This window comes from Labrus bergylta, chromosome 18 (genome assembly GCF_963930695.1).
Source record: "Labrus bergylta chromosome 18, fLabBer1.1, whole genome shotgun sequence".
NCBI classification, from domain to species: Eukaryota; Metazoa; Chordata; class Actinopteri; order Labriformes; family Labridae; genus Labrus; species Labrus bergylta.
In genome coordinates, this window is record NC_089212.1 from 14,235,310 (window position 1) to 14,259,257 (window position 23,948).

Genomic DNA, 23,948 nt, shown 5'->3' on the forward strand with positions numbered 1-23,948 from the left:
GTTATTTTCCTGAGTAAAAATTACCGTGAAATCTTGTCAGAAGACCCTGATCAATGAAATCTTCATTTACAGGACTTGTAATATCCAATAATGAAAAATTAAGTGAGAACCTGTAGCCTTCAATTTTCACAAGCTTAAAACCTTTCCATTACGGTATATGGTGCTTGAGTTTAAAATCTAAAGGAGTAGGGTTAAATTACAAATGTGACCAATTTATACTACATAATGCTACTTTAAAAGCAATACTTTGTAAGTATTGTTTGCCCATGCTCAAAAATACAGCACTTAAGTATTGCTTACAATCAATCATTGATTATAATCCTTTAATGTTACTATATAAAACAGATGAAGCCATATTGCATAATACTCTGCACAACTGTTGATTTGTATGTAACTTCTTTACTTGAACATTTTTGATTAATGGGCTTTATTTTGTTAATTTTAAAGAAGGGTATGGCCTCAGTTTCTTTTGGAAATCATTTGAATGCTAATATTGAAGTTTGACCTTATGTAAGTCTGACCACCAGGGGGCGATGTAGCAGCTGCTCCACGCGCTTGGAAGGCATACACTTGCGCGCGCTTCACGTGCTTCTCAGTACCTTGACAACCTTTTAAGAGCACGAGACAAAAATACGACTGAAATGTAAAAAAGTTGTGATCAGCGGCACCATGAAGAAAATCTTTACAGCAGAGCAAATTTCGGATTGGTTCACCTCGGGGGCGAAGTTCGCCAATATTAAACTCACTGAAGAAGTCGAGAAGAAGTTTGGTGAAGAAACCAGGTGAGTTCAACTTAAACCTAGCTTAATGTCGGGTTTCGTATTTCTAGCTAGCTAGCATCCTTGAATCCCACCTGACCTGTACAGGGTAGAAACAAATAATGTCAGGCTACAGGTGTCTTCTCTAGTCAAACCGTGTTTGCTTAAACCTTGTGAAATAACAGCTCAATGTAATTGGTGTTCATAATGCTAATTATAAGTGTCTAAAGGGGCATTAGTACACTAAATAGACAATGGGAATTATATTGTGACACTCCAGCATTGTGTATGGATCAAAAAGCTTTGCAGTTATCAACTGTGGTGAAGTTGGTTTTAAGTCGGATATTCGACAGACATTCACGTTTGAGCCAGCTACGTAAACCTCTCACTCACTCACTAGGGACCATCAACAAATTACTGTTTCATGGGGGTAAAATCCATATTTTAATCAATTTTCTGAAATAACTTCCATTTTTAATGACCAACTATCATCAAATCAATATTTATAATTAAAACTCACTTGGAGGAATGAGACAAATCAACTTTTGTCCAATATTTGTGGTTTTATCTTTTTTTATTGAAATATGAGGAAAATCTGTATTTATTAAATATTAATAAAAATATATATAAAACCACTAAAATTGGATAAAAGTTGGTGTATCTTATTCCTCCAAGTGAGTATTAGTTATAAATATTGATTTGAGGATAGTCGGTCATAAAACATGGCAGTTATTGAAGAAAAATGATGAAAATCTGGATTTATTAATAGTTAAATATTAATTAAAAAAAAGATAAAACCACTTAAATTGGAGAACAGTTGGTGTGTCATATTCGTCCAAGTGACTTTTAGTTATAAATATTGATTTGAGGACAGTCGGTCATAAAACATGGAAGTTATTGAAGAAAACATTTGAAAATATTGATTTATTAATAGTTAAATATTAATAAAAGAAGATAAAACCACTTAAATTGGAGAACAGGTGGTGTGTCATATTCCTCCAAGTGTATATTAATTATAAATATTTATTGGAGGACAGTTGGTCATAAAACATGGAAGTTATTGAAGAAAATTGATTAAAATATGGATTTTGCCCCTATGAAACAGTAATTTGTTGACTGTCCCTAAAGTCGGTCTCCGTCGGCTAGGGCTCCGGGAGAAGATGTTACCGTCCTCCTACCATCTCTCGTGGAGATGAGTGAGGTTTACGTAGCTGGCTCCAACGTGAATGTCTGTCGAATATCCAATTTAAAACCGCACAGCTGTGTTTCTCATGTATTAAGGAAAGCTGTCTCAGCTTGACGCCGTTTGAGCACATGTAAATTACACAGTGTGAATTGAGATTTTTCTCCCTTATGATTCATGTTAGTTGTTGTGTCTGCCACTAGAGAGAAGTTTCATGGGGAAGTTTGCAGAGTCATCAATATAAAAAGCTTACTAAGAATAAGGAATTTCTGGGCTGTAGCCAATATTTTAGAAATACTGACATCATGATCCCTCAAAATTTTTGAAAGAGGAGATCAAAGGGGAAAAAAATGTTTCACTAATGAATATTGTTGTGAACTTAAGTTGTATTTCCTGCGTATAGGCTTATATACACAGCCAGCAAAAATGAGTCCAACCATTTAAATAAGTTGAGTAAAAAATAATGTAAAACTTTGTTAAAATAAAATCCAGTTAAACATATTTTTTAAGTTATGTATAATGTGAGTCCTGTATTTCCTAGAAATTAAATACTGAGTGTCGCCAAGGTCCTAAATAATGTTCTCAACCTCGAACATTTTCCAAAGTTTCTCTCTGTGTACAAACCTAGGGTCACAGGATGGTAAACAAGTAAAGAAATAAGACGAGGAAAATGTACCACACAAAATTGTATCAGTCATGCTTTTTTTCTTTTTATTCTTTAAACATACCTATCTTCTTAAGGTCTCAACAATTGGAGAAATTAACAACAGTCTTTGGTTAAACTGCTCAGAACTCATTGACATTTTCAGCAGAGAAAATTTGACAAACAGTTACAAGTAGACTTTTAACTAGACTCACAAGCCAACATGTTAAGGACCAGGGTGGGAAAATAAATTTCACACTGGTATGTATGACCCGATCCCACTACCTACCTTACAATTTACCTTTGAAATACATAACCAAATGTCATGTCAAGGTTTGTTAGTAGGACTACAGAAAAAAAGTTGGTCCATTAAGTAGAGATTAAAAACAGCAGGTGAAAAAAGATATTGAATTTACAGTTCAACAAATATATAGTTCACATAGCCTAAGTTGCCTTCAACTTAGTCACAAACTGATTTCCCTAAAATGTATACAAATAGTGAATGACTTGCATCTCAAATTCATGCTTTGGATTCAGTTATTCCTCTGGTTAAGAACAAGAACCACAGATGTTTTAAGCAGTATGTCCACTCATAGTGTAGTGCTGTAGACTCCCGTGGGACTGAGAGGAACTGGGTAGAAATATGGAAGGTCCCAGTCCCTGTTGAACCCTGAGTATGAACTGGAGTGCTGCATGGCCCAGTCCACATAACCCGATATCGTTGGAATCTCTTCCCTTTGGTTGTCACCACAATTTGGAACAATGGGTGTGATAAAGCCTTGTTTCATTTTATATCGGCTGGTCCAAGCCGCCATTGGTCGGAGCTGTGCTGGCTGAGCTTGGATGTCGTCCTGTTCATCATACTGCTTTTGGCTCAAAAAGTCTCTAAGCACCTGCTTGAAGACAGATGCCAGCTCCCAGGGCCTAATGTTGTTAGTGGCAAGCACCTCACGAAACCTGTGAAAGGATCCAACCAATAGATTTTAATTAAATACTTTTTGAAGTAGCAACACTTGATACTTGATTTGCATCAACACTGTGTGAGCATCTCACAATTTCAATGAGCAGTTTATTCTTATAAGAATACAGATAATTTATGAGGCTAAATTATTCATGTTTTATCATTAACACATATGTTACTTTGGTTATTTAGTTATTTGGTTGTGTAACCACACAGTAGTGACCTATCACTGACTTTAATGGTAAGTAGATCACTGTACTCAACCATGTAGAATAACCTTTTTTCATATCATTATGGTTAAAGTTGATGAAAACCCATGCAGTCTGGCTTGACTCAGACCTGCAGAGCACCTTTCACAGTCACACCTTTCACACCTGCCTTTGTGACAGTAACACATAATGGCTCTCTTGGCAGCCAGCCCTGCCCTCCTTTCTTTATGGGTCTGCTCTGGTTTGCCTGCTGTCAGGCTTTGTGTTGCAGAAGCAGCTAGCCATTGCTGACAGCGTACTAATATGAGGAAGCAGCATGGCATGGCTGCTAACAAATACCTGGAGAGCACGGTGGCTGCATGGGCAGGAGGAATCTGGGCACACAAGAACTCCAGGTGGTGGAGCTCTGATGTGGGGATGAGGGTCCGTAACCTGGGGTACTTCTGGAACCAGCGGAGACCCAGGGCGCTGTGGGCCATCCTGTTTTCCCGCTCCAGCTCCCTTGCCAGCCTCTCACGTTCTTCCACATGCCACAGGAGCTCTCTGATCAACATGCGACTGGGAACGACCTCAGATGTCTTCAGAGGTGCTGCTTCATCCTCAACCTTGGCTTTTGTTTCATTGGACCATTTCATCCAGCTGAACAGGGGCATGGCACTCAGAGCAGACAGGCTGGAAAAACTGTCAAGAAAGAAAACACAGATTTTATAATACCTTGAAACATGAAGCAATAACCTCCCGTCTGCACTCTTATAACTTGAATATGAATATGCTGGAATACATGTGGCTTTAAATCAAGAGCTACTCTCTTTCTAAGTTTATTTTTTAACAGACATAATAAAATAAATTAAACAAGTCAAGATCAGTATAATTCCTGCTGATGGTGAAAAGAAAGAAGAACCATAGTGAAAATGCGCTTGTGTTGAAATGGGGTCAAATTTTCTGCTTCAAAGACCACAATGAGAATGCGTCACAAAAATGTAAACATCGATTTTCAAACATGGAAGTGTTGTTTTTTTATCAAATGTTTAAAATTGTAGTCCTTTTTATAATTCTTAAAGATTTTTTTTTTTTTAACGGTTGACAGCAAATGATGATCACCCTGTTGGCTGACCTCTGGTCCATGCTTGATGCATACTATGATTGCATTTATGCATTTAGTTCAAGTCAAATTAGGTGGTATAAGATGTCCCAGGTGTGTGTAGATGGCTCCCCCCCCCCCCCCCCCCCGAAACAGATGGATTCAACACCTGGGATTAGATGGATTACACTGCCTGCAGGATCAGAGGTCAGCCACACTGCACAAAAACTGTTTGTTTGGCTTCAAATTTTGGGAAACACTTAATTTCTATCTCAAATACTTGTAACAGTAGCCACAGCTCTTGCTGAAAATTTGAAAGGAAGGATCCATACTTACAGGTGAAAACTGCTCCACTGACACCTTTGTGACCTTTTTCATAAATTGGGCTCTTCATAGAATACATCCTTCACTGAGTTTTCTCCGTGGCTCAGTCCGTGTGAACTTCATTTCTTCATTTGGTGTCTGATGGAGTACATTACTTTTGTGTCGGCAGCAGTGCTCCAGTGTCCTGCTTATTGGAAGCGATTTTTCTTCTTTGTGTTGTAGTTATTGTCTTGTCCTTTTTGTCCCTCCCACTGCTCCTGTCAAGCAGGCTTTTTTCCAGGAGAGTTAGTCACACTGCTAACTAAGAGCTGTCACCTCTCCTCTGCCTTCACCCCAGTCTCCTCTGTGCAGTATGCCGCTTCAGTGTAAGGTCAGCTGCTTCGTAGCTTGCAGGAAATGTGTGCACTGGAGAGAAAGGAAGAGGATGAGAGTGCATGTGTGTGCACGAGCCGTGGGTGTGTTGTACATGAGCTTTGCTTAGTACTGTCATGATTGTGCTTGCTGTTGGGGAAAAATTCTTCCCTCAAAAAGAGAGTGAGAGGCAGAGAGGCAGAGACACAGAGAACGCTCTCCAGGCTACTGTAGGTTTTGCCTAGTGGATCTGACGAGAGGAGGAAGACACTTGGACCATACAAGTTATGTAGTGATGATCACCAACGTGAATTTATTTTGCCATTATGTGTTAAATGGTAATCTTAGTCTCTCTGGACTGAAAATGTGTCGTATGACAATCAGAGAGCTAATTTATTCTCAATGTCTGGAATGTCAAATAATATTAAATGTTGCAGTAGCCATCTTTAGCCTCAACAGATAAAGCTAAGGAGATGACAGCTGTTAAGTTCCATTATATTCATAGTGGCTCATGATAATGATACAGTAGGAGACAAAACATAACTTTACTGCAATCTAAAAGTTAATCTAAAATTTTTCTACAACGTCTTGTGACTTTGGCAGTTATGCTTTCTGAGATTTTGGGGCATTTTTCAGGGTGTTTTTGTCAAGTGGTTTTAATTTGTATACCCCAAATCCCAATCTACTGCATTTACTCCAAGTGCTTTTTGTCAATGATAAGAAACAGTAGATAATGCAAATTATCTAAAATAATAAACTGCTTTGAAAATGACTTTGTTCCAGCCCTTCTGAGGTTCCTAATGAAGGCAGCCTAAAAGATGTGAAGTCTGATGAAGAGCGGATCCAAAAAGGAGATACCTCAAAGAGTAAGCATTAAAGCGTGTTTGTTTTGTTGTTACCCATAGATTTATTTAACAGGAATCTGCCTATAGTTACCTGCGACTGTTTTTTGCATTTGATTCTTTTTCCTCAGGTACTGCTCCTCCTCCTCTAGCGAGCTACAAGTACCCCAGCCTGCCTATAACCAAAAACAGACAGGAGGTAAAAAGAACTGTCCAAAAACCACATAAAACACGTACACCTAACCACACATACTGATGGTTTAAAAAAGCACTCTTGTTCTCCTGAAGTACTTTTTCTTTTAGTTATTACTGAAATTACCATTATGTCCTCAGGACACTTTTGCACTTAAGAGTTATCTAATGTTGCAGAACAAAAGCTAACTTTAAAATCACTGGTCTAAAATCTCATTCTTGATGTAGATTGAAGAGTTGACTTGCAGTTACAAATCAGCTTACCATATCAGTTTGGTTTTATCATTTCACAAGTTAACCTTGTATTTTATTTCACATGTTACAAAGCTTAAACAGGAACATGCATTTCAGCTTGCGTTTCTGCTTTGTGTGTTCGTGTGTCGGTGTGCTTGCCTCCAGCTGGTTTCTCTTGTAGAAAACAACTCTGTAGTGATCATTCGAGGAGCCACAGGCAGTGGAAAGACCACCCAGCTGCCACAGTACATTCTGGACCATTACAGTGAGAAGAACGCCTTATGCAACATCGTGGTCACCCAGCCGCGTAAAATTGGGGCGACTAGCATTGCACGATGGGTTGCCGCACAGCGAAAGTGTACCCTGGGTAGTGTGGTGGGATATCAGGTTAGTGCAACATTTAGTGGCAACTAAACAAAATTAAACTGTTTAATTTAAATACAAAGGGTAGCACATACAACTTAGCTCCTGTCTTATTCCTGCATCGAAATAATGCTAAATATTTTAATTAAAAGGACAGATAGAAGTAACACCCTATACTGAAGTCACATAGCATTAGTGACACTGTAATGAGCATTGAAATGTAATGGTTAAGACTGTACACAAAAAGCAGCCTTCCATGTCTCTCAACACTTAAAAAAGAACGATGTCAAGCTTGTGTGTTTTTTTGTGTGAGGATGTCATGCTTTGTTATACAGAGCTCCAAAACAACATGACTAATAATATCTGTTGTCTCCTCCGCTTGGTGCAGCTCTCTGGAGTTAAGTGGGATGTCACTTAATGTGAGAGCAAAGATAAACAGTGTTAGAATTACAATGTATCTGTGGTGGGGGCGGGGAAAAGATGAAAGAGAGTTTCAAAAGTTCATGACCCATTTTTAGTGGATTGATTTATTCTTGCAGTTGTAATTCTGATTGATTATCTACAGTTTGGAATATTTTGTAATTTTCCCTGTTGCTTTTCTCAGGTCTCTTTTACCCACTCACATGCACACACCTACACCTCTCCTCTCTTGCTGCACACAGCCGCTTGGCCCAAGCCGCCTCTTTGTGTTTCTCTCTTCTTGTACACCTCTGCTCTGTTGACTTCTTCATCAGCAGTATGTTTTGTATAAGTCACCACGTGATAACTTTGCACAACAGATACTCTGCTTATGCTTGCTCTGATTAATCATGTGTATTATTGTTAAGGGTTAAGAACTTTACTGTGTGTTCATCAAGAAATACACTGACCATTTATCAGAATGCAAAATAACCTCATTAATTAATAAACGAATAAACCCAGCCACTTTCTGCAGAATCCCTATCCATTAGTGCAGCAGCAGTGTTGTTTTCTATTGCAATAAGTGTTATGTATTAGTTATCGATTATAATCATTTAAGTCTGACAGTTGTCTTGGTGACCATTTTATTTTTGTGCTGAAGACGCGTCAACTAATGAACTAAACGCCGCCTTTCCTGTTAGCGGGCACACAGCCTATAGCAGAAAGCTTGAGTTAACAGAGAAAGTTAATAAGCAACATTATGATGCCTCCAGTGTTTTCCACACATGGACAAGACTTGGGTGGGTTGCCGAGGTATATAAACAGCTGCCCAAGTATATTTCCCGACTTTTTTTTATTCACCAAAGAGAGAGTCCGCTGGTACGTCCCTACCGTTAGTGCACCAATTGAGGTGCAACGTCTCATGTTAAAACAGAATCTTCTTATGCCTTTGTTTTAATATGTTTTATGTTATTACGTTATTCTACCCTCTTAGGGCCTGATTCCGAAACACACAGGCGGTTAAATTCACCCTGAAATGTGCTGCACAGCAAACAGTGTCTCTGTGCACCTATGCTGGTTTGTGCATATTTAAATGTTTTATTAAAAAGTAATTTAAGGAAAAACCATCTCCTTTCTGTGCAAATCAGCCTCAATGCAAAAAAAAGTGTCTAATTCACAACACTGGCGCTAACAGCCACACACAGGTAAGAGTGGAGCAAAAACCATCTGCTGAGACTATGTGGTAACTGTGCTGCAGTACTTATAAGAGATGCCACATGCAAACTTTCTAATGATAAGAAAATCAATTTAATCTCTTCATGACCTTAAAAAAACAAGTATCAGTGTTTTAAGTATCTAAATATGACTTTGGCATTGTGATTATTAAAATAACCAGGTGTTAAATCAGTACGGGGCTGTCGGTGGCTGCACACTTCATTCACAAAGGTGGAGACAGTCTGGAGACGTTGCGCATGAGGATGCAATTCTTTATTTTCTTCAAGTCTGGCATAAAAAAAAAAACCTTAAAAAGACGCACATTAAGAACAGTACAAAACATGAGCAAACCGAATGGAGCAGGGCAAGTTTTTGCTGTATTCTGTCCTGAATATCATTAGAGCCCTATGCTTTGTGAATAAGACCTTGAGACAAAGCAGATGGAGGGAGCAAGTGATGCACAATGTATCGGGTATGTCAACGTCCATATGTCTATTTGCTGCGAGTAGGAAGTCCTTTCCTTTTCCCTTTGATATGTTTTATCTTGGTTTAGAAAGTCATACAGTTAGTGAATCAAAGGTCATTTTGTATTCATGTATTCTAGTCGGTACATTAAAAGCATGTGTGTGATCAGATTCATGAATACTTATTTGGATATCTGTATTTCAGGTCGGATTGGAGAAGATGGCTACTGAGCACACCCGGCTGATCTACATGACTACAGGAGTACTTCTGCAAAAACTGGTTTCAGCCAAGTGCCTCATTGAGTACTCCCACATATTTGTGGATGAGGTGAATAAACTACAAGACAGATCAGAACTGAAATCTTTAACTGAACTTGTTGTGTTGTCTTTTTGGTTAATTGTAGCAATGGAGTTCCATAATGCTCACCTGTTCATCATTATGTTTTGTTGTAGTTATTCATTTTGTGTGTTAAATGTTTTCTGATTTTGATATTGTTCCGTTAGTTGTATGCTGCTGTAGAAGACACAATGTGTCCTATTATCTAATTAATGACTTTCGCCTTCTCTACATTTGCTAAGGTTCATGAGCGCACAGAGGAAATGGACTTTCTCCTGTTGGTTTTGAGAAAACTTCTTCATTCCAACTCTCGCTATGTCAAGGTATTTTCAAGATCAATTGAAATACCCTCCTCTGTTCATCTCCTGCATCGATTACCTGTCAATCTTCTGATTATTATTCTTTTTTAGATCATCCTCATGTCAGCCACCATTAACTGCAGACAGTTTGCTGAGTACTTTGGTACCCCTATTCGGGGCAAGATGAACCCCGCCTACGTGTTTGAAGTGGAGGGAACACCTTATGCAATTGAGGAGTTTTATCTTGATGACCTCAAAAATATGTTTCCAAACAGGGTATAAAGATACTAAGTGTTAGCTGATGCTGCTGCTACTCTGTATTGAAACTACATTTTTAACGTGTGATTGTTTTGGTATATGTCAATTAGGCTGAATCACCTCACACAGAAGACCCTCACATTTCAGTGGAGATGTACAATCTTGCCATCAGTCTGATCCAGAGTTTTGATGAAATGGAGGGCAAAGATTCCAAGTGAGGCCTTTGTCAATAACTATGATGAGAAGTAGGTACTTGCATAGAGTAATCATGTTGTGTGTTTATGTGTGAGCAGCAAAGCCGAGAAAGGAGTTGGCATTTCTTCAGAGCGGGGCAGTGTGCTTGTTTTCCTTCCTGGTTTACATGAAATAAGCTACATGCAGGAGGCCTTGGTCAAGCTGGTCCACAAAAGGTGAGCTTGTTTGTTTACCTCCCCATTGCCTATGGTCTTCTGTGTTTTTTTGCTACCTCACTCTAAAACATTTTTTTTTTTTTTTTTTTACTAATAATACTGATTAGCATTACAATCTCTAGACTTCATAGCACTTCTTTGTCTTTGCTAGTTTTTACTTGTAAGGAATGTTTACAATATCTTTTTATTTGTTGTTCAGGTTACAGGTTTATCCTCTCCACTCCACTGTGACTCTAGAGGAGCAGAACGGTGTGTTTCTGTTCCCTGTCCCCGGATACAGGAAGGTAAAAACCAACAGCTTGTTTGGCCACTCATGTGTTCTCACTGCCTGTCAGTCACACTGAAAATCTCCATCCCAACAGGTCATCCTGTCCACCAACATCGCTGAGAGTTCGGTGACTGTTCCAGATGTCAAATATGGTGTGGCCTTTTTTTCCCTCAACTGTGCTCTCAGTACAGTCCTAATGAATGGTTTTTAATTAAGGTATCCTAGTTGATAGCTATTTTTTTTTCTCATCATAGTTATTGACTTCTGTCTGGCCCGTCAAATGGTCTGTGAAAAAGACACCAATTATCAGTCTCTGCGTCTCACATGGGCATCCAAAACTAACTGCAATCAGCGTAAAGGTACAATACTTAATGCACAAAACGTAACCTCTGAAGTGTAAATGTTTCTTTACTTCTGTCTTCTTATTCTCCTTATTTTTATCTCTAAGGCAGAGCTGGTCGCATGTCTGAGGGCTTCTGTTACCGTCTTGTCACCAAAGAGTTTTGGAGAAATGAAATCCCAGAGTACATGATCCCTGAGATGCTGGTAAGAGAAAAAACAGAGAATAAACTCTGGGATATATATTTTTTTTTTTTCCAAAGCTGCTTTGACCTTAATTTGACAATCAATCCATGCCATACTGTTTGCCTTCCTCTCAGCTTGCCCCTTTGGGCACCATTATGTTGAAGGTGAAGTTGCTCGACATGGGAGATCCCCGCTCCCTCCTTTCCACAGCCCTCTCTCCCCCCAATCTTGGTGACATAGTGAGGACAGTGCTCCAACTCAAAGAGGTAAATACATTCAGGTTGAGGGATTTCTTACTGTTCAGACAAGCACTCATGAATGTGTGGCTGTGATGGGCGGGCAGCTGACCACTCAGCTCTGTGAGTGTTAGAGCAGGAGTTCTCTTAAGAACTTGATTTCAGACGGCATTAGTATCGGCCAATATTTTTAGGTGACTGTAATGAAGGGCAGTGCTGTAGCATAGATTTGTGTGGGGGAAAAGTGTATGTTGATTGTGGTTCCTTTTTATCACTGACAAAATGTATTTAGAGATTTGATTTTGTACTCTTGAAGCAGGTTCAGCAGAACTCCAGCCTGATATTCTCAGGAAAGGAGTTAAAGAGCCGATGAGCCTCAAAATCAAAATGTAGAAATATGAAATCTTCTGGGAGATTTCTGTCCAAGCATCTCTGTCTATCCCATAGATGATTCAGGGCTCGACATTATAACTGGCCCGCTGGCCCGGATGAATGATTGACAGAGTCCGCTCGGCCAGTTCAAATACTGCCTGAAAAAATAAAATAGACTGTGACACGTTCTCAATTTCACAGCGCTTTCCTGTTATACCGGTGTTTTGTCAGTAATTAATTTAGAAACATAGGGCTAATAACTGCTACAGCATCAACATATCAAGCGCTTGTGTGTCACAGTTGAAAGGCAGCCGCCGGCTTCACTGCTGACCCTCCCGCGAGCGTGCTCGCTACTCTCGAATTGTACACTCGCACACAGATTTTTGCGCAGGTTTTCTTTAATAAAAAACACATTTGGTAAAATGGTTTTCAACCATCATATCTCGACAAAAGCAGAGCTTAAATCAGCATTCAAAGGGAAAAAATCACCGAAAGAGTCGAGAGTGACAGCAGGGCATGACGAAAACAGAAGGGAGAAAAGTTTCAGCCATAGTGACAGACAGCTGGAGCTGGAACACGCTGCAGCTAAATTTCCCCTTAAAGTTAAAGACTAGATCCTGGTAAAGATAAAAGTTATTGTTGAAGTTGAATAAACATGAGCACATAAATATAAGAAAAATACAAAATATTTGACATAATTAGAGGTCAATTAATTAAATAAAAGTTGTAATTTAATCTTCCATCAGAATGATTCAAGAGTAAATTGGTGACAGTTATTTTTCAAATCAAAAGTAACGTTCCTGGGCCAGCGGTTACAATAGTTGGGCCAGTGATCCTTGAAAACTAGTGGCCCAGAGGGCCACTGGCAAATTTCACTTAATGTCAACCCCTGATGATTAAAACTAAGTTGTGACAATGAGGAAAATAGCCTAGTGAAAAAGTAAGTATTCAGTTGATCAACTTAATGTTGCATCAGAAAGATCAGCCATTTCATGTTCAGAACTTGAAGTACCAGAAGGGAAACTGTTGATTTGATATAGGCTTTTCGGAGTAGATTGGGTGTATACACTAGTTGGATCTTTTATCTGTAGATGGGTGCACTATCTGCGAAAAGTGATGGCAGGGGTCAAAATGAGGATGGTGAGCTGACGTTCCTGGGCAATGTGCTGGCCCACCTGCCTGTGAACCTGTATCTGGGAAAGCTGATTGTCCTGGGCCACGTGTTTGGATGTCTGGAAGAGTGCCTTATCATCGGTCAGTCTTTTATTATACTGTACTTAAATTGCAGCTTCTCCAATTTGGCAACTTTTCTGACATGACTACTGTGTGTTTGTGTTCCTGTAATATGTTTTTTTATGAACTGTTTATACAAAGCACACTAACATCTTCTCTTATCCTCAGCTGCCTCGCACTCTCTGAAGAGTTTCTTTGCTATTCCATCCATGCAGCAGCTTGCCGGCCACAGGTGACTCACATCCAGCAGCTACACTCATTCACTGACTAACAGGCTGTCGGTATAGATCAGTTTGTTGACACAGTGACTCAATATGGGACTTGTCATGTTAAATAAATGAACTCTTGATGTCTATATTGACCACTGACTAACATTAAGGTTTTGTTCAGATCAACGTTTTTGGGCTAGACCAGAGATACAGTCCAAACACATTACCTTCCCTTGTGGAAACTGGCAAACAAAGTGATCAGAAACTGTGTGATCATTCAAAAGTGTCTGTCATTGCATGCTGAGTGTTCCATTCACTGTTTTCTTTAAATTTAGGTATATCAATGGTTTTTCAAAAAGCACATTTGGTTTCCTGTGAGTGCCTGTACAAATGTCAACCGGTTTCATGTTGAAATCAGACTACTGCAGGGCAGATAAAGCCTGGGTTCAGTGTGTTCATCATGTCTTCTTTGCACTGAATAATTTCTGGTGTTTCAGGAGCAAGTTGGCCTTTACCCATGGCATACCAAGTGATTCCATATCTTTTGTCAATGCCTTCAAGGTAATGTGGTTGATGCCAAGTCAAAAGCAAGTTTTGTTGTAGAACTGATTTACATATTGGCCTGAAAGCTTTCCTTGTTGTCTCTTACTGTTAGGCGTGGTACTCTGCCAAAAAGAAAGGACAGCTGAGACACCCCAAGGTGAGCATAACAACAACCAAACACAAGCTCATTTGAAAAAAACAAGAATACTCTGCGACTGTTGTAGTACAGAGCCATCTCTGACATACAGTTATTAATCTATATAATCTTCTATCAGTTTTTATCGTCTTAAAGGTGTGCATTGAAGGAGAAATAATTGCCCTGTTTTATTATTAACAAATTAAAACACCACATTGAAAACAGTGTTTTTAATACATGTGAACCTGACAGAGCCTTCACAAAGGGGAAGTCGATTTTAAGATGGTTAATTGCATTCATTTGCATTCATTTTAAACGTTACAAATACAGCACTTTTTGTCTTTAATTCTCTGAATTCTTCTGTTGAAGTGTTAAGATGTCTTTGCTTTGGCTGCTTTTACCTCTCAGGATGAGTTGGACTGGGGAAAGGAGAACTTCATTCAGATCAAGAGGATCAGGGAGGTAAAGAGATAATGCAGAGAGCGAGATCACAGGAGCTCATCAAGCCCAACCAGAGGCATCCTAGTCTGGCAGTGAACAGTGTCATTCATCTTACACTTTATAGTCATGGGCTTTTCTGAAGTTTTATACTGTCAGACTTTGAATCTACAATCTGAATAATACTGTTTTAACTGTTAACTGGAGAATTGCTAAAATGTTCTGTGAAGTTTGAGTACATAGAATCAACTTTATAAACAATATTGTTAGATATATTATATATTCTAAGATTTTCAGATTTTAGCTTCATGAATGTTTACAGTCTTTTGGTTCACAATTGAGTGTTTTCTTGTCCATTGGTAATCTTGCCAAATTCCAGTCGAGCAGATTGTAAATGAACTCACTGTTCAGGTTGCAGAGCTGTACGAGGACCTGAAAAAGAGAGTGTCCCAGTTCAACATGCCTGTGCAGGAGAACCCACAACCCTTGGATTACACCAATGCACACAGACAGAAGTTCATTCTTCAGGTTAGAGCCTGTTACTGACATCCTCAGATGTACACTATATATACATAATCACCCAGGTCTAATAGAAGCTGTACTGTGTACACTTCAGACCCAGTTATGACTCTGAAGAAATACCAGATATATTCAGTTTGTTACAGGTAGAACCCTTATCTGTTTCAGGTGGTCATTGCTGGAGCCTACTACCCCAACTACTTTGTCCAGGGGGAAATAGACGAAGACCTGGCCTCCAGAGAGATGAGTGGCTTCAACCCGAGAACAACAGTGATGGTATGACTAACTGTGAAGCGAGCCAAGAAATGATTATTGTTTAAGCTCATGACATTTTTTCAGAGTTTGACACTTTCTGATGTGTAATAACCATTAAAAACCCGTAAGGGGGCGGCTAATATGGCTCTAGTCTTTTACAACTTTTTGGGTTGAAGGTGGTGAAATAACACTAAACTTGCTTTCAGATGAGGAACCTCCCTCCGTACAGTTTCCTGTATTACAAGCAGCTGCAGTCTCTGTTCCGCCTGTGTGGACAGGTCAAAACCATTTCCTTTGAGAGCTCCAGGTACCAAAAGCTGCTATGGCAAATCAGACATGTTTTAAAATCTTCTCTTGTTATTTTATGTTAATACATTTACATGTGCACATTTACAATGTGTTTTTGTGTGTGTTTTCTCAGAGCATATGTGGAGTTCTACAGCACATCTCAAGACTCAGGGGTGTTGCCTGAGGTGTCCCTTGCTCTCCTCATGGGGCAGCAGAATCCTTTCATGGAGCTCACCGTACACCCCATTGATGAAATAGAAACGCATGCTGGGAACAGAAATGTAACACACATGAAATATTCACGGTACGGTTATTTTTCTGCTTTATAAAAACAACTATTTCTCCCCTGTCTAAGGGAAATCAGTTCCTACGACAGTATTTACACGTGCACTATGACAGGAAAAACCTCAGAGCACAAATGTTCTTCTTTGGCTTTAAGAGGCTGAAATAAAACATTCCTGACTCCCTCTTTGAAAAGTAGAATCCCCTGCTTCACTGGCTGCATTGGTCAGTGCCCCTGAACTGAGCCTTAATTAATTCTGACATCCCAGCACTCTGTATGAGTCTTTCCTTTTAGTCAGAGACCACACCGGCTTCTTCCTGCTCCGTCTGGGAGCCAGGAACATGGGTGACTTGGCACATTATTAGCTATCCCACAGTTAGAGAATGAGACATCGACTATTCTCACATATGACTTTCTTCATTTCATTTATCTATACGTCTCATTATCATATTATATGGTATGGCACAACTATATCCTCCATACATTGGGTAACAGTGATATTTTAGCTCAGTAGACTCGTAGTAATAACGCGACTCAACAGCATTTAACCACGAAGCAGCTTTAAAGCAGTTTAAGGAAAGTGAATGTGTGCATAATGTTAAAGTCCTGTCCAATGTGTGTGGTTGCTGTGCAGGGTGAATGTTGACCTCCAGAGCCAGACTGTCTGCCCAGTGGGAGTGCTGAGCAGCAGCATTGACCCAGACAAGTTGCCCCCCCACCGCTTGTTCGTAGTTAACATCACAGAGGTGAATCCTTTACAACTAACTCACAGAGCTGAATAACTTTTTTTTATTGATTTCTGATTCTGTAACAGATGTACCATCTCAAAACTCTGCTGTAGGTGTTGGAGGTTGGACATTTCTGGGGCTTCCAGGCAGATGAAGCCAGCTTGGAAAAGCAGCGCAAACTGACAGCAGAGATAAACATGCGTACGTTGCAACCTGTAACAGTGTCCCTCTACCCCAACCTACTGTGTCTGGCTCCTTACTCGGAGGTCAATGAGCAGGGCTTGTACTACCGTGCCAAGATCCTGCACATTCGTGGCAATTCAGTTGAGGTAAAAATGCTCACACATTGCAGGTTTCTGGTCATGCTTAATTACGAGTTTCAGTGTTATATATTACTCTTTTAGCCAGTGCACACACCCTTCTACAAAATTAAAAAAAAAAATCTTAAATGAGCATTTCTAACAATGAATTAAGGTTAATGTAGGAGAATGATTTCTTATTTATCTTCAGAGATAAAATGTAGACATGATGGTATTTTTTTCCCCAAAAGATTATTCTTGGGCTTTTGCCTTTATCTAGATAGGATTGTGGAAATAGTAGGAAAGCTGGAGAGTGTGAAGAATGACATGCAGGAAAGGAGCCACAGGTCGGACTTTACCCCAAGCCACCAGCTTAGAGGACTGTAACCATGGGGTGCGACATAACCGCTAGGCCATCAGTGCCCCTCATGGTGGCATTTCTGACTGAGAAGTGACATTAACAATTTATCCATGAATATCTTCAACACATATAACAGCAAATGGTTACACTAAGATTTCAAATTCTTTTGATATTTCCTGAGCAAAATCTGTCACAGGGTTTTGAAATCTGACCAGTGCAAAAAACACAAACCTAAAAAAAAAAAACACTTTTAAAAACACAGTAGTGTGATGGAGACAGAAAAGGGGAAATGCGTGTTTGTGGGAACAGATAAGATAGAAAATGACAATCGGCAGTTGTCTAGTCATATAAGATAAATACCATAAAATCCGGTGTATAAGACGCACTTTTAATACCTATTTTTTCGTCTTAAAAGTTGGCTGCGTCTTATACACCGGTGCGACCAATATACCAGTATAAACACTCTGATTAAAAACCCATCCCCATTGTGTATTGAAAGCCGAGTGCACGCTGTGGTGGGAAAGACGGCGACACAGACCAGACTGGCTGTGCGACTTTTTCCACATCTTTTCTCCCTAACGAGGTGATAATCATACATTTACAGAAAACTGGTATATTGTTCCGTAAATAAACCTTGTGGAGTGCTCTTTTAAATGAAAGAGTCCTCTATTAAAGTTAAAGAGTGACCAGCGGAGTCGGGCAGCGCGACTCGCAACGTCGCAAGCTCGGAGTCTGTGCCTCACAACTTTCCCTGCAGCAGGCTGAGAGCTCAACTACCGTACTGTAGCTAGTAGGAGTGCAACCTCCCGAAAGTGAAAACGGACGGAACTAAAGAGCGACACAGCCGGACAGAAACTGCACGTTGTAGACATTGTCACGCAAGGAAGACAGTTCAAACTTTTTTTTCTCTGTAAGAGACCTTCAAAACAGGGTGCATCTTATATACCGGTGCCACTTATATTTCGGATTTCACAGTAAGTAGATTTTATTTAAAACTATCTCAAAGACTAAATTGATGGTGTTTAAACGCATTGACATAGAAGATGGGTAGTTCTGTTCAGGTATTTACGCTAAAGACTTTGAAAACTGACCGGACTGAGGCATCTGAGTGTAGCAAAACTTAAAGAAATCATTCTTTAGGATTGTGTTATGAGATTTGCTTTATGCACCCGTCTTCAGGTGTTCTTCTTGGAGTTTGGCAATACAGCAGTTGTTGCCATCAGCAACCTCAGGGAAATCCCTCCTGAACTCCTGACTCACCCATTTCAGGTACTGTGATTGACTTTTCAGAGAAATGATGGCCCTAATCTGCTTCACTGTTCAAACTGTAAATACACTGCAACAAATCAACACTATATCTAATGGTCTTAGGCTCAGGAGTTCCAAGTCATTGAAATGCGTCCTTCAGCCCAGTCCATCATCCTGGGGAACAGGTGGAGCAGCCGAGCCCGCAACCGTTTTATCACACTGGTGAAGGGCCGCTCACTCATTGTGTCGCTCTACTCCATCCTCCATGGTGTCATGCGTGTGGAGCTGCTCATCAACACAGAAATGACAAACGCCAGCGTGTTGGACATCTTAGTGGAAGAAGGACATGCTGTGAAGGTCGAAGAAAGCTTTGACTCCAAGGTGACCAGAGCCCACATATTTGATTTTTTAGGCAGTGTGAAAACAGAAATAGTTCAGGTATAACATTTTATACTTGATACGATTACTCACTTTAATGTGTCATTTCAGTCTCAAAACTTGTCCTGTGCACGCTGGATAGGTGTTTGATTAAGTTCCCTTCCTCAAAGAGAGCAGCTTGAATTCAAATCACTTAAACTTCACTCCAAGGTTTTGTTAATAAACAGTACAACAATATCTGTAGAAAGTCCTTGAACAATACCAAAAGAACAAACAACTTAATTCCAAATAATTTGTTTGTTGAACTTGTAAAATTGCCTATCTTGTTTATTGTGTTGCCAATGTTCCTTTTTGTACTTGCAATGCTGATATTTTCCAGCAGATGGTGTGGTTAGTTAAAAGTGACCAGCATTGCTTTGGACTAAATTTAAGCAGAGCAATAATCAAGAAGATTGTGGGGGGGGGGGGATTGGGGGCCTAAGTACACTCTTATCTTCTCCCAAAAAAACTTTAAATGTATTTGATAATAAAAGAAATATGTCTTCGCCTTCAGAGAGATGCATACAAATGCGATGTACACTTTTAAGTGTAGTTGTCTTGTGTATATGTGCTTTTGCAGACGAACCATGAGGCACTGATATCCCTTTACAGAGACATGGAAGCAGGTACTTACGTCCCCAACTCTACCAGCAGCTCCTGGAAAGATCGCAAGATAGAGGAGAAGGAACTCATTGACAGTCTGCTCGACCACTTTTCTAAGAGCCGTCAGCCCTGTTCCAGGGCAAAGGCAAGATACCCCATAGCTTTATATCACATTCTCACTGAAATCTAAATAAAAATTAATATTAATTATTAATAAATGAACAAACAGGCAGGTACAATTCCAGTCATCTGGACATGCCTGACAGCCACAGATACAGGATTATTTATAGATATTTTAAATTTAGGTCTCAGAATTTCAAGACAATTAACAAAGCAATAAGTGTAAATAATCTGCCACTACTAGCTTAACAGAAAGTGAAGCAGGTTTTGAGGAGGTTTTATTTTTATTAAAGGAAACGGACTAAAGGATTATATATGCGTTGCAGATTTTTTGATATTAGGTGGATATTTTCATCTCGTTTGCAGTTTGTTGCTCTCAGTTTGTCCAGAAGATGGAGCCATCTAGTAGCTCGCTTGGTGTGCTTTATGTTTGTTCAAAGACACACCCATTCTGTCTGATGAGCAGAAAAATGACGACAGGGTGACTGAAGCTGACTGACTCCCAGTGACTGCATGATTACGTCATGTGTTGTGTCTGACCGCATTCTTCCTTGTAACATGGCAGGTTAATCTGCATGGACCGAACAGTCCCAATAAGATAAACTTCCACAGCCTGAGCCACAAGACCTACTACAAGTAAGCATGACAATCTTCATTTGCAAATAAAACTTTCAAGGTGCCAATGCCCCACCCCACTTGCTTACGAGTGTGTCTTCTTGCAGGACAGTGTGTATTGAGAAGAGCAGCATCAACTCCTTGGCCCTGAATGAAAACCCTCACTACAAACATCAGAGGATGCTGGTGGCTGGGACTGTGTCAGTCAACTCTACAGGTACTACATAACACATCTTCTCTTAAATGTAGACTCAAAGGCATGCGTCTACTGCTTTAATCTGCACTAACTAATACCTTAATATTAACAATAGAATAATAAATACATGTAAAGGTGAATGTGACTGCTTGAGGATACCAACATAAGAACAAGTAATTTAACACTGACTTCACACTCCTTCCACAAAGACTTTCAGTGTGCTAGCTCATTGTTTTGTTTGGAAATTTTACTCTGTAAGAGACAAAATATGTATTTATTGTACTTTTTTGTATTGACTGTGGGTGTCTCTGTTCAACCGCAGCTCAAGTATAAATTGCAGAATGTCTCGTCTAGGTCAGATGTGTGATCCAGGAAGGGCCAAAGGTTTTGACTGCTGAAGTGCAAGTTTTGTTTTCACCGATAGTTGGTAGTTGCTATTTGATTAGATTTTTGCTCTGAGGGACTTTTGTTCTTAAATACTGCACTAGGGGATTAACAATGACCTTTTTTTAAACTGCAATCTGCTCTGGCAATCTGGTCTTTGTTATTATGAATGCAAACTACACTAAAGCACCTCAGGCAGGTCAGCCCTGGATAAAATGCCTCTGTCGTGCAGTCCTAGACTGTTCTCTCTTAACAATCTCATTTTCAGTAGTAGAAGGGATCTCCCCCCCCCCCCCAAAAAAAAAAGAAGAAAATAAATCTTTGATTAACACACTTTAGAATACCTGCTCAGCTTCATACATAGAGTTAGTGCCTTGCTATAAAAAGTGACATATTATCATACATTTATCTTAGTAGTAACTATTATTACTATACTATACTTATTTGATCAGTATTGTTGCTCAGAATCTGCTGATAGTTGAAACATGCTTCTTCTTCTTTTTACAAACAAGGACTAAAAACTTTAGGGTCTATCAGGACTCCATGATTTTTCAGATAGTTATTCTCTTCAATGGCAGTTGTGCCAAGTATTTTTTTTACTTTTTGTCGCAGGGACACTGATTCTGCTTAGAGAGACCTCTTTCATGCCTGACATCCCCGGACTGCCTGCACTTGTCACCATGCTCTTCACCCCCATTATGGAGTTGCGGTCAGTGAAACCAACCGATTTATAACTGCACACCTTAAAGGAGGCATAATCAAAAATGTAATTTTGATAGTTTCCTCCACATTTTTATAGCACTAATGAAGAGAGGACCTGCTACACTGGAGCCCTCTGTGGCTTAGGCTGGAACAGTCAAACACAGGAGGGCATCCTACCGGAGCATGACATCGAACTTGCCTTTGATGTCAAGTTTGATGTTGAAGACATCACTGAGGTAACAGCTGGCACCAGGCTGGCAGAGTTGGTTAGAAATGATGGTGTAGGCAGAAATGGTAAAAGTACTCAAGTCTGTAATGCACTTTTCTAGTCTTCTGACTACTCAAAGTGCTTTTTACATTGCAAGTCCCATTCACCATTCCCCCCACATTGACAGGCTGCTATGTGCCCTGTGTCCACAGGGATTAAACCAAATTTTAAAAAAATTGACTGAAAATTCTCAACGTATAAAACAACATTAAGTGTTTTGTATTTTAGGAATAAAATTGACATGTTTTTCTTTTTTGAAGCTCAAGATCTAGGCTGACAGATATGAGCTTGCTTCTTTTGAACACATTTTTTGCCTATATAAATTCACAGGTGCAGCAGGTGATCTATATAAAACTTTGAATAAGTTTAAGTATGAAAAGTAAATGTTGCGGTGCTCTGTGTGGGTAATGTGTTGTATCACCTCTTGACACGCGTCCCTAACAGAGTGTGTCCGGTAGCAGAGCACTCGCCGACTGTCTGCTCTGCCTGCTCTGCCTGCACGTAATACAACTTTAACGGTAAACTCCGTCATGTTACGGATTGTTATTTCTCTGTTTTTTTTTCTTTGGTCGGGGAAATAAAGTTGCGCACCGGAGCCTAAAAAATAAGTCCGGACATGACGGGCAGTGCACGCTGATGTTCGCTACCACAATAAAAGCCTCCTACACAGAGCGGACTTCACATAGCAGATGAAAGTTTTGACTACATTGAAATGCCACACAAACGCAAAACTACACAGTTACAGTATTCAGATAAATGCCTGACATAAAAAACAGAAGTCTGCTCTACTTTTTTTGTTTGATCGACACTGACGAAAAATATTACAATTTTGAAATTGACGGAAATCCGTTGTAGCGATGGAGAACTTTAATCCCTGAAGTGTCCATCAGTATTAGTAAATCCCATTCATACACATTCACATGCTGTTGACACAGCAGCGGGAGCTATTTGGGGTTCAGTGTCTTGCCCAAGAACACTTTAACATGTGACTGCAGGAACTAGGGATCAAATCCCAGAGCATCCGGTTGAGCCACAGCTGTCCGAAATACAGATCTGAAATTCTTCATTACTTATTGTTTGCATCATAGTGTTTAATAGAAATACATACTTCTCGTGAAGTACTATTTTCATATCTTTCACCAACTGCTACATTTTGTTCTGAATCTAAAATCTATATTAAAACTGGTAAAAAAAAGAAAAACCTAACATTTACCCACAATTCAGATCACGCTGTACCTTGTGATATTGGCTCTGGCATGCAAATAATCTACATCTCTGCATCTGTTTCTACAGTTCTCTAATGTCTGCCCTACATAATTGAGCCCTCTCTGTTAATTGCTGATTAGCTCTGGCTCTTTCTTTGACAGATCAATGCTTTGCGAGTGGCTGTGAACAGGCTAGTGTGTGGAAGGGCTTCTAGCACTCATTATCTGGGGCCTGATAGGCTAGCCCACCTGCAGGAGGACTGCAGAGACCGACTCACCAGGTCACATGCACAGGTCCAATGAAATCACTGATAAGTTTATACAATATGAACAAAATTATTTAATTTATTTTTTAATATGCAATGCAGACTTTTCATCAAGTCCCCAACAAGAGAAGCTGTCACACCGATGTACTATGAGAAGCTGGAGAAATGGAACCAGGTATGCACCTGATAGGGCTCCTGTGCCTTTTATATTCTAATAAGTCTTTATCCCCGACTAATGCTGTTTATGAGCAAGGTTTAATTCTGCGTTTTAAACATGTACTTGTGTTGAACTTGCAGGTGGACCCTGCTCTGAAGATGGATAATGTTGAACCTGGAGATGCAAAGACCAGAAGTGTTGTCTTCCAGCTGCATCCCGTCACTCTCCTCAACACCTAAGCAAAGCTCTATTCTTTTATGTCATTTTTGTTAAGTGTAACTGGTTTCAATGTTTTTTTTACTATGAGCAGTTTCCTGAAATTTCAATTTTATTTTGTTCAGAAAGAAAATGTTATTTAAATTTCAAATGAGGTCGAAGTTTTCAGGCCTGCAGAAAAAAATCCTCAATCCTTACTTTGTCATTTGCAACAATCACAAAAGTTATTTACTGTTTCAATCATTTGCTGCTGAGTTTCAGCGCTTGAGCAGTGGGCCATTAAAAATAGTTGTTTGCAACAGATAAGGCTTGTCAATCAGTTTTCATTCAAACAT

At 39.7% G+C, this 23,948-nt stretch overlaps 2 protein-coding genes across 2 annotated transcripts; one reads left to right on the forward strand and one right to left on the reverse strand.

Moving 5' to 3' along the window:
* Positions 1-585: 585 nt before the first annotated feature.
* On the forward strand, positions 586-23,919 carry tdrd9 (tudor domain containing 9). Its single transcript, XM_020645232.3, has 35 exons — positions 586-782; positions 6,294-6,376; positions 6,484-6,551; positions 6,944-7,165; positions 9,425-9,547; positions 9,799-9,879; positions 9,967-10,131; positions 10,224-10,327; positions 10,407-10,523; positions 10,723-10,807; positions 10,886-10,943; positions 11,046-11,150; positions 11,240-11,337; positions 11,451-11,582; positions 13,016-13,178; positions 13,326-13,389; positions 13,864-13,927; positions 14,022-14,066; positions 14,454-14,507; positions 14,895-15,011; positions 15,171-15,278; positions 15,464-15,564; positions 15,679-15,849; positions 16,463-16,574; positions 16,670-16,885; positions 18,396-18,485; positions 18,588-18,845; positions 19,462-19,629; positions 20,170-20,240; positions 20,327-20,436; positions 21,412-21,508; positions 21,599-21,737; positions 23,137-23,255; positions 23,343-23,415; positions 23,538-23,919. Exons 1-35 carry the CDS (start codon positions 670-672, stop codon positions 23,634-23,636), a joined length of 3,993 nt encoding a protein of 1,330 aa, XP_020500888.2. The 5' UTR covers positions 586-669; the 3' UTR covers positions 23,637-23,919.
* On the reverse strand, positions 2,636-5,573 carry rd3l (RD3 like). The gene is made up of 3 exons (XM_020645233.2): positions 5,172-5,573; positions 4,094-4,435; positions 2,636-3,541 (listed from the first exon to the last, which is right to left on the reverse strand). The coding sequence occupies exons 2-3, from the start codon at positions 4,405-4,407 to the stop codon at positions 3,175-3,177; spliced, it is 681 nt and encodes a 226-aa protein (XP_020500889.2). The 5' UTR covers positions 4,408-4,435; positions 5,172-5,573; the 3' UTR covers positions 2,636-3,174.
* Positions 23,920-23,948: the final 29 nt, after the last annotated feature.